General features: G+C 37.8%; 1 protein-coding gene across 3 annotated transcripts in view; it reads right to left on the bottom strand.

The window, feature by feature from the left end:
- Window positions 1-6,947: 6,947 nt before the first annotated feature.
- LOC149021936 (serine/threonine-protein kinase PCRK1-like) overlaps window positions 6,948-11,214 on the bottom strand; it is a 30,007-nt gene continuing 25,740 nt past the window's right edge. For all 3 annotated transcript variants that reach the window (XM_089150139.1, XM_089150140.1, XM_089150141.1), the window contains one exon: window positions 6,948-8,134. In XM_089150139.1, the coding sequence (XP_089006265.1) occupies window positions 7,475-8,134 (660 nt within the window). In that variant the 3' untranslated portion in view covers window positions 6,948-7,474. The remainder of the gene's footprint in view (window positions 8,135-11,214) is intronic.

Below are 11,214 nucleotides of genomic sequence, written 5' to 3'. Positions count from 1 at the left end.
AGATTTGATTTGCTTTGAATTTATTCTATACTCATTTTGACCTTTATTGCCAAAATTCATATGCTTTTTTGGGTCTTCTCTTTTTTTAGGAATGAGATTTGTGCAGGCTTTTTTTAATTTTTTATTTATTTATTTTGGAGTAGAAAGATGAAATGTATAGGCATGCATAGTCACATCAAATTCACAGGTTATGGAGTGGAAATAGGCGAAGCCATCGAATACAGCATTGAGAGGACCATTTGAGCCAGAGAGTCATCAAGCAAAGCTATTTTTCTCCCTTGGAATAAAGACAAAATTACATGTGGCAAATAAAGAAAACAAAGACATATTATCATTACACGGCACAACTGAAATAATGGCATGCACTCTCACAACCATTAGCTGGCAGTTGTGTAGCTAATTGACCGCATGTTACTTCTAATTAGACATCGGTAACTTCCGACTATCCACTAGTGTTGTTGACAATGTAACTTCATGTGTCGAATCCAAAGAAACTAAAATTATGGGAATTTCACTGTAAACACCGAATTTCTGGGAAGTAATTAAAGCATTTAAGATTATTGACCACGAACACCTTCTTCAATCCGTATCCTCTTTTGGATTTTTGGATTTTAGGAAGAAGAAGAACCAAAGAAGAGGATTAGAGGAACACTGAAGTGATCGAACACTCAAGACTCAAAATGACAAAGATGAAATGAGGATTCAAGTGATTAGGGACTTAGGGTGAAAGCCTCATTAGCAAAAATTACTATTTCACCCATAGTTGTGAATTCGATACGAAAGCAGTCGCTTTTGGTATATATCGACGATATGGCATGAGTTTCAAATTCAAAAAAAATTCAAAATTTTGGTTTTGTACTGTATCGTAGCAAATTCTAAAACAATACAATTCGGTACGGTTTAATTGTCACAATTCCAATAAAGATATATGGTATCGATACAAAATTGACCCCCTTAATTGATCTGAATTTTTTTTTCTTCTTTCTTTTGTTAAAATTACATTATACTAGTGGAACAATCAATTAAATTCATTTGTAGGATCTACCCTCATTCCGAAGGAGTTAGATAAAACATCAACAATCAGCTAAATCCAAAGTTTTTGTTGAATCGGAATGCAAGGAAATAATTGACCTTGTTCAACACCCGATATGTCCACAGCCCACAGATTTGAAACCAATTATTGCTGATATTCTCTATTTACAACCCAAATTTTCCTTTTGTAATTTTTGTTTTATTCTTAGGGATGTCAACTTTATAGCTGACTACCTAGCACGGAGAACCCAGTCGCTTATGAGCGCAACTGTATGGCCCATTTCCACTCCTTGGTTGGCTAACCTTGTTTCGCTTTCTCGGCTTTGCCCTGTGAATGGCCTCCCTACCAATGTGTCAAAACAGAACAATTCCATTGGTCCTGACTAACTTATTATATTCCTCAAAGAACCCCACAAACCTCCCCTACATCATCTAACCCCTTGCACTAGATAAGCCAAGTGAGAATGAAAGTTCTCTGATGGCAGCCACCTTTAGCTGAAAACACTATTGGGCGGTGCTTTCTAAAACTGCTAGTGCACTTGAAGCAAAGCATGCAATTAGGCCTCCTTCCATAGGCCTATGGTTTTGGACTACATAAATTAACAAAGCTATCCTAATTTATTTATTTTTCTACCAAAATTTTATTTATTTATTATTATTATTTTTTCCGAGTTGAATTCATCTGCCCCTATGTACTCTAGCTGATCTACCTGATCGGACTAGGCAAGAACAATCCAAGATTGAATCTCTTGTTCAGTGATTTCCAGCATGGAATCAATATTGGGGAAACCAAAAGACATCAACCCAACCACTTAGCTAAAGGGAGTGGGAAAGCCATCGATACGTACCGGAATTTGGGAGTTATTAGGTTGTAAAAAGGACACACGGAGGGTTGTCTAAGACCACAAACGGTGCAAACGGAGGGTGTTCTACGATCAGCGGCTTTCTTTCGTGCAAGTAGCTCAAGCGAAGAAAACGGAAGAGTTCTATATTCCGCCACCATTTGCTAATAAATGGCGCAACTACTGCAAAGCTATACATTGAGCCATAAGCCCGTGCTATTCTTCTTGGATAACACTGGCCATTAAAATAATCTTTAGGCACTTTTTCTGCTTCTTCAACTTGGGGCCAAACTGAATCTCACTTACTCTACGACCACCACCCCTTATAAAAGAAATGCCTTACTAAACATAATTTCTTACATCTAACACCTAATAGAGAATCATGGATCAACATGATATTTTCAAATTTTTTTTTTGGGGGTGGGGGAAGGGGGTTGGATTATGAACATGACATTTTCATTTAGGTGAATGAAAGGTGGAGAGTTTTGGTGAAGGTTTTTATCACATACAAGTTGAATATGATAATCTTAGTGTAATTAGAATGCTACAACATAGTGATTATCCAATGCCTCACTCTATAATGGAGATTGTGCTAGAAATCTGTCACTTATCTTCCCTTCCCTTGTCGTGTTCCTTCCATTATGTTCCTAGGGAAGTCAATTGTGTGGCAAATTCCCTAACTAGGAGGCCCTATCGATTGAGACATCGATATTTTGGTCATTATCCACTGCCTGGTTAAGAGAGTCATCCTCTTCCTAGGTTGTTTTGTCTCTTCAATAAATTTGTTTTTCACCAAAAAACAAAAAACGAAAGGTGGACGGTGAAATTAAGGATTTCAATATTTTGTCACAACTATTCAAAAGCCTAGTTCATGCCGACCCATCTCTATCACATAGAATATACAAGTAGAGCCATGACTTAGGCTAGGTGGATGAGCCAAAAAGGACGACTTTTTATGGATATTTATTAAGTGAGTCTAGATTCTCTCCACACGGGTATGTTAAAAGAGTTGGAATCCTCGATCCTCATGGATCGAGGATTGTATTCTCTTTATTTTTTATTTTTTTTGCAACACTTTTAGGAGGAAATTTCACCTTTGAGTACTAACAAAATAGACCAAAGATAAACTCCATTCTTAAATGTGTAATGAAATAATATGAAGGGAGCAGAATTTTCTACCTCTCCAAGCAGAGGATCTAGATTCCATTGAAACTACTCCTCACATACCCTTATCTCTTAGTCAGATTACTTAGTACCACTGCCACAAGAAAAATAATAATAATAATAATATTAATAATTACACCAAAAAGTATATTTGAAGAATACTTAGCGTGGGTGTCATATATGAATCCCCTAAAAAAACAAAACATCACATGAGTAGCACTTATCAATTAGGTAATTTGGCTTTTCATATAGAGAAAGGGAAACAAATCTACACATTCTTTATACTAGCATCATATAATTTTTTCTTTCGGTGAAAGCATCAAATAATTGAAGTACAGAACAACATTACTTTCGGTCCAGAATGGATATAAAAGTTTTTTTCTTGTACCAAAAAAAACTATAGATGCTTTGTTTTTTAGTAGATTATTTATTTATTTATTTATTTATTTGGGGTTTGCCAATCCCGGTTTTTTATAAACCGGTGTTCGATCCGCATAGCATACCTGGGTGGTGGGGTGAGTCTCCCAGAGAGGATTTTTTATAACTACAAAGATTCGATACCGGAACCTTGCTTAAGCGAACGAAGCTGCTTACCACTTAGACCAACCCCGTTGGTTTTAGTAGAAATATTTACAATGGGGTTTATGGTACTAATAATGATTAATGAGAAAGAAGCGCATACGTTACAAATTCTGTGATGACTTCTGTTTTTTTTTCTTTCCCAAATGCTGTTGACTCGTGCCTAACAAAAGTTAGTTGAGGGTGGGAGGAGTAGAAGTGTAGTTACGCATCTCTTTCTTCCCCCACCCTGATGGTTGAAGTCACCACAATATGTATAGTCATGCATGATGCATCAGACGTTTTTGCAATGATATAGAATATGCATTCTCAAAGTTCTTTGTTGCCATAACATAAAGAACTTTGGGCAATAATAATTATTTCAAATTAATTTGATATGCATTAAAAATTCAATGTTAACGTCACTTAACACTGTTATTAGTGAATGAGATAATAGTAACTTCATAAAGAATGAGGTTTAATTAGTAATAAAAGCAAAGTATTAGGGAACAATAGTAATTATTCCAAATAAATGACATACAGAACAATTTCTAAAGTAGTAAGACACTATAAGAAATTCGAGCAACATTACTTGTAAGTTTTTTGTCTGTGGGTGGGTTTTAAGGGCATAAAGAACTGTTGGGACATAGTTATTTATTTCGGATTCATGAATTATTCTTAGGGGTTGGCAGAGTCAAGGCAACATGAAATATTCCATGCCTATGGCTCCGCTTGATAAGAATCTCACAAAAAGATGAGGCTAGAGCTACTGCTTTAGCTAGGTCTTCTTTCGGACTTCGAAATAATATGATGAATTAATTTATTGGTTCGGTCAAAAGAGTGATAAAAAAGCGGGCCAAAAATTCAGATTCGAGTTCGAGAATTATTCATTTGCTAAAAGGAAAATTAGATAAAAAAAAATCAGATGTATAACTCGAGCAATGTTATACATAAAACTAACATGCACACCAACAAAGAGATTAATTCTTTAAAAAAAAAAAAAACTATGATTTTGGAATTTTAGTCTCAAAAAGTGGTGAAGGAACATAGAACTCAGGTTCTCAACTTTATTTGGCGTTCTTAAGTTGAAAATCTCAATCAATCGGCAGAGAAAGAAGTATAGAGAAACATGCATAAATCTTGTTGGAATAATGAAAGAATCATATAAAAGTTGGAGATTTACTATTTTCAATGTCAAACAAATGAATCGCAGCCCAAGCCACCAAGAGATCATAGTCTAGGAGTGTGCAAAAATTGTTTGTAGAATGATTGTATAGAGAAAATTTGTTAAAGAAAGAAGAAGAATAAATATTAACCCTAATGTGTTTGTCAATGGTTTTAAAATTTTCTTATGTTGTTATTAACCTGGCCGATTATTTGCCTATAATTCGGGTTCAGCCATAATTAATCGTGAGTTTTATTCGTATGAGTGAAAGTCAATAATTTACTAAATCAATAGAAAAAACACGAATTCGGGAAAATAAATTGTAAAATTTGGAATCGGACAATAATTCACGAATTGAGTCCCTTTTGAGCTATTGAGCTATTCGGGTTTTCTGTTGATTGGAATGCTATTTCATACCAATTCAACCATTTTTGACCAATCTTGGACAAAGTTGAAATCGAAGTTCCTTTTTTCATGGTAAAGAAATGCCTTACCAATGGCTTTTCTTGACCCAAAACAATCACTTACATCACCACCTAGAGAATCATGGATCCACATGCATAGCATTTTCAATTTTTTTGGGGGTATAAATATGACATTTTCAATTACGTGAATGAAAGGTGGACGGTTGATGTGTAACAGTTATACTGATGCTTCTCCCGACTAAGCCTCCTTTCGAGCCGAAGACGATGAGTCCTGCAAAAAGAGTTAGACACGGGTTGGCTAGAATACCGGACAATCGCCTCCGATGGCTAAGTTAGACAATGAATAGATTAAGGTTTCGTGCAAGGATTACACAAGACTATGCTCAGAATGTATTGGATGCTTACCGGAGGGATATGTCCTTTTTTTTATACTGTAAGTGTTACCTTTTATGTATTTGGCAAGTCTATCCGACAGAGGCTATTGTTTCTCTTGAGATTATGCCTCAATGTCGTTGGTCCCGCTCGATCAGTGACTGGATTGACCTTCTCCATTGAGAACAATTGCCATATTAGTCCAGCGTGTGTTACGCCTTGATCAAGCTAGTCGGTTCTTATCCCAACTTAGCGGAGCCCCGGCCGGGTAGGAAACTTCCGTATCAACAGTGAAATTAAGGATTTCAATATTTTGTCACAACTACTCAAAGGCTTAGGGCAAATTTTTAAGGATTTTATTAAGTGAGTGTAGTTGAAAGTTTGGTTGTTCGTTCCATGAGGGTAGAAAATTATATTATTCTTATATTTTTTTTATCATACATTTAGAAGGAAAGTCCACTTTTGAATACCGATAAAGTAAGCCAAAGGTAACCCCCTTCCTAAATGTGTAATGCAAGAATATGAAAAAAAACATAATCTTTTACCCCTGCATGTAGAGGATCTAGAGTCTACTAAAACTACTCCCCAAATACCTTATATCTTAGTCAGCACCACTAGAAAAAGAAAAAAAAAACAACAATAATAATAACTACACAAAAAGGTATATATTTGAAGAATGGATGGTGTGAGTGTCATGCATGAATCCCGCTAAAAAAACAAAACATACATCACATCAGTAGCACTTATTAATCAGCTCATTCGACTTCTCATATAGAGAAAAGGAAACAGATCTACAAATTCTTTATAAGGGAAGCTCCTCCACTTTCCTCAGGAAGAAGAATGATGATGAGAAAGACCTGAAATCGGTTTTCTTCTCTGCGTATTGCTCAAACATGATTTTGATTTTATACTTTTCTAAACGAAATCTCTGTTGTGTTGCGTTCTTTTTGGTTTTTGTCACTGAGAATTGTTACATTTCAAATTAGAACTAACATTCATATGAGATGCTCTGCTAAGCATCCATGGAGGTCATGTTTGATTCTAATCCGAAAATCAATGCCATAAACAGAAGACAAAGTTTATAGGAAAAGATAAAAATGAAAGAGGCAGAGTTAAAATTGCGATCAATCAAGAAGATTCGCTAAACCCGTTGATATATGCACTCTCAAATTAATTTGAAAACGAAAATCTTTTGTTGCCATGACATATAGAACAATTTCTGGAGCCAAAACACACTAGAAACAGTTTGGGCAATATTACTTGTAAGTGCTTTGTCTATGGATGGGTTTCAGGGTTTTTGGAGTCTGGAAATGTTGGGACATAGTTATTTATTTCAAATTCGGGAATCATTCATTTGAAGAATTATTTGAAATAATTCAATGGGTTAAAAGAGCGCTAAAAAAAAGGAGGCAAATTAAAAATTGAATTCTGCTACGGATTCAAGAATTATTCATTTGCTAAAATGAAAATTGGGTTAAAAAATTCGGAGAGCAAATTTGTACATGGAACTAACATACACACTCAACAGAGAGAATTGGTCATCGGGGCAAGGAATGTTTAAAAGAGCTTGCTAGACAAACATAATCCACTCAGATTTGGTTTCATGAAAATACCTTTTCCTGGCAGTTGCTACATTCTGATCCTTTACTTTCCACACATTCACTTGCACATCCACAACAGTAAACATGTCAACATTAAATTGCAATTGGTTGCTTAAAACTATATGACAACTCAAGCGAGAGCCAACTTCAGTTTCAACTGAACAACTTTCAGTACCAACCCAGAATTCTCACAGCATGCCTCACATGGACATCATATTTGTTACCAGCAATACTGATAATCATGGATGGAACTCTCTTTCATCATAGAAGCGCTGCAACAAAGTATGGAGGACCCTTTTGCAAATGTTGTACCAATCAGCTTGCTTTTATGAGCTTTGGAGTCATCTTGCGCCATACTGACAATGCAACTTCACAAAATCCTAAATCCACAGTTCTTCTCTTTGAGCTGGATTGTTTTCTGTTGGATTCTTTAGGGGAACCTGTTATTGACAAACTCTTAATTGGTTGTCGAGGGTTTCCACCATCTGATGTCGACAAACTCCTATTTGATGGTTGACTACTTCCAACATCTGATGACGGCGAACTTCCAGTTGGTTGTTGAGGGCTTCCAACATTTCTTGTCGACAAACTAGTTATTGGGGGTTGAATGCTTCCAACATCTGTTGCTGCCACAATCTGGTCCACCATCCCCAGCACCTCAGTCATTGTGGGACGGGCTTTTGGATACCGCACCAAGCATCGGTTTGCAACAGCTGCAAGCTTCTGTATAGACTTAAGGGGGCATTTTCCTTCCAGCCTTGGATCCAGTATGAGCTGAAATTTCTTACCGTCTGACAGGTATGGCTTCACCCATTCCAAGAGATTCTGTTCACTCTTGGGGCGGTTTCGGTCCAAAGGACGTCTACCAGTGATCAATTCATAGAGGAAGACTCCATAGCTCCAAACATCACTCTTGGCTGTGAGGCGTCCAGTTCGAACATATTCTGGAGCCGCATAACCAATGGTTCCTACAACCTGTTGATTAATAAGGTAATTCAAATTTTGTACTATGCGTCAGTTCAGACTTTTGCTCAACATACAACATTCAGATGATCTACCACAAGAAATAGCCAGAATAATACAATGCAGAGCAAAAGCAAATGAACAGGTATACACTACATAGACAGTAAAACATTTAAGAACCTTCAATAAATTCAACCCAAAGAGATTTTTCAGACCAGTGTTCAAAACCATTTGCATAAATATGACATTCTAGCTTACAGTATTCTATAGTTTTGTTTAGTTGGCATCTATGAAAATAGGTTTCACTTGCTTCACCTAGAGACTTTCTACAAATTCTTCTTTGGTCACAAAGGTCACTCATCCTTCATTGGTTTGGTGGCTCTAGATACAAACAGGTTTGGAAATCCATACCAAATAAAAGCAGCCCAACCTGAATTTTTGTGCTAGCCAGGGTTGGTAGAAGTCATTTAGTCATCTGGGAAATTTATTTTATTACTTTACATTGACAGAGTTGAAGAAAAGGCCTGTAAAGTTCGCTACAAACTCTAATTCACCATTGAGTTTGAATAGGGTAGTCATGTTTCTTCCCTTGCAGATGCTTCCACTCAATGTCAGTGAATAGATTTGAATAGTGGATTATGTTGAGTGACGTGAACTGGGGAGGGTTATGAGTGGCCTGTTGGTCATCTGCTGTTGCTCTTTTCCAGTGTCCCTCTTCACTGCAGGTACCATTCTCTACCTTCATTTCCCTCTTCGCACTCCACCCCTTATTTCCCTTATTCTTTATTTTAACTTTATCCAAAAATGTCGTACTCAGTGCACAAGGCTCTTGCTGCGCTTGGCAGAGTCTGGGAAAGGTCAGATGTATACAGCCTTACGCATGTTTCCAGAACTTGAACCTATCAGCAATATTCAGTAAGTGAGCACTTGACAAACACGCCAAGCATTGCCTCTCTTTTCCCCTAATAATCGTTCAAGACTAATTATATTTACTGTTCTTATGAACTTCACTTCATTCACTGTTTTGCCCTAAATCCTTTGATTTGAATGTTCATTTCTTCATGTGGACCCATAATGAACTCAACAGGGTTTTTCAAAAAGTGGATCACATCAAATTGGTAACAGAGCTAAGAATCCTCCTCTATATCCAAACCATGGTGGCCAATAATGAGGTTCTCCAACAGTTTATCACTCCTATAAAGATGAAAGCAAGAAACAGATTGCCAAGCTCACAGATCATGTTGATACCATTAACACAACTCTCAGTCTCTCCCAGAATATGATGACATGCATACAAGCTTCTACTGACTGACTGGCAGCTTCAGATAAAGGAAAGAGCCCCATGCAGTCTGGGGTTTCTTCATGTTACACTGTTGCGACATCATTCAACACTACCACCATGTTATAAACTACTGCTTGTATAGTATGGGACTGGCCGACCTTGAAGATACTCATTATGGAGCTAATAAAGCAACCAGATGGATATCCTTGATATCTGCAAGAACAATAACCCAGAGCAATATTTGGAATGGTTTCACAGTTTGAAGGAGGTCTTCTTAGATGGTACGGGTTGACGCATTTGGTTGGTCACTAACTGGGGAGAGATGAGGAAAGCATTGAACCAGACACTCCCACCTACTAACTACAAGCAGCCATGCGCCTCACACAACTGAGACAGGGTAGCATGACCATTTGAGAATTATCTGGCCAGATAATACCACTAAGCAGATTGATTTCTCATGAATATATAACTGTTGATGTCACAATGTTGTGATGAATTGCAACCTCAATAGTGTTGCATTAGCATTGAATCACAGCCTACAGTGGAGGACATTATACAAGTAGTGCAATAGGGAGAAGAAAGTTCAAAGAAGCCCTACATTCAGAAAAATTTTAAGCACACTTCCTCCCCTACTGTTGGCAGAAGGAAGAAGCTTACAAGTCATCTAAAAAGCACACATTAGTGGTTCCTCACTGGCATTGTTGTGATCCACAGGGTTGAAAAGTCTACTTTGGTTCACTTTGAGTACACCCAAACTCAGTGTCAATTAAGGGGTGACGGCAGTTCTGTAGATATAACAAGTTCTCAAAGGAGAGTGAATCCAAATAAAGATGTGGGCCCTTAGTCACGAGAAGAGTGAAAGACGAGAGATCGATGGAAAGGGGCCTTTACTCCACTATCAATGTACGATTCCATTCCAGAGTACGGGAGCACTTCAATGGATAGAAGAGAAGGGTTCGGGTTGTTGGTGGATGGAGAGGTTTTTCTCTCCAAAATGGAATGAAAAATGGCTATCACTAATTAATGGAAGAGAAGCCCCATCAAAGGTGGAATGGCTCCTAGTGGCCATTAGAGCGATGGGACCACTCCCGAGCGATCGAGGTGATGATGCAAGGGAGGCTCTTGGTGACGACGTTGGTGAAGACACCGGCGAGACCCGAGCGCAACCAGCGCCTCCTCATTGAAAAGAGACTGGTTGTCTCCATAAAGAGGGTTATCCCTTGTTGTGAGTGCAACCACAGCTGAACTAAATACAAGAGGGTCACTTGGTAATACAAGGGCCAAAAGGGAATTTTAAAAATTATTAACTAGGGATAAAGTAGGAATAAAAACATGAAGGGGCAGAGTATAATAAATATCGGGGGCAAATAAGCAATCAACTTCATGAGTCATGAATGGGGTTTGAAGTCGTCTTCAACCTTCAATCACAATAGGACCAGCAGAAAAGGTTGGTGATGGTAGCTTGCGATGGTCCCAGTTCATCACAAAAGAATCCAGCCAACCGAAGATTGTAGAAGGCATATACTTAAAGCCTCTTGGTTCCAGCCAATCACAGCCCCGAAGGTTGAAGGATAAGGAGAAAATCCTCTGCAACCTCAATCTTGCAGGATGATAGGCCCCTAGTGTTGCGGGTGCACACTCACAAGCATTGAAGAACGATAACGGGAAGCATTGCACATGAGCATTCTAACTGACAGCAAAAGGAGGACAGCTGGGACTTGATCATTGGGGGACAGCCACACCCATACACATAGGGAAGGGACTGTTATATTGATAGAAGTAGGAAGCAGAAAGTAAGGAAAAAATTTTA

The sequence above is a fragment of the Hakea prostrata genome, chromosome 3 (genome assembly GCF_041222555.1).
Source record: "Hakea prostrata isolate BN-2017 chromosome 3, UWA_Hpros_2, whole genome shotgun sequence".
Classification (NCBI taxonomy): Eukaryota; Viridiplantae; Streptophyta; class Magnoliopsida; order Proteales; family Proteaceae; genus Hakea; species Hakea prostrata.
This window is presented reverse-complemented; position numbering and strand designations above follow the sequence as displayed.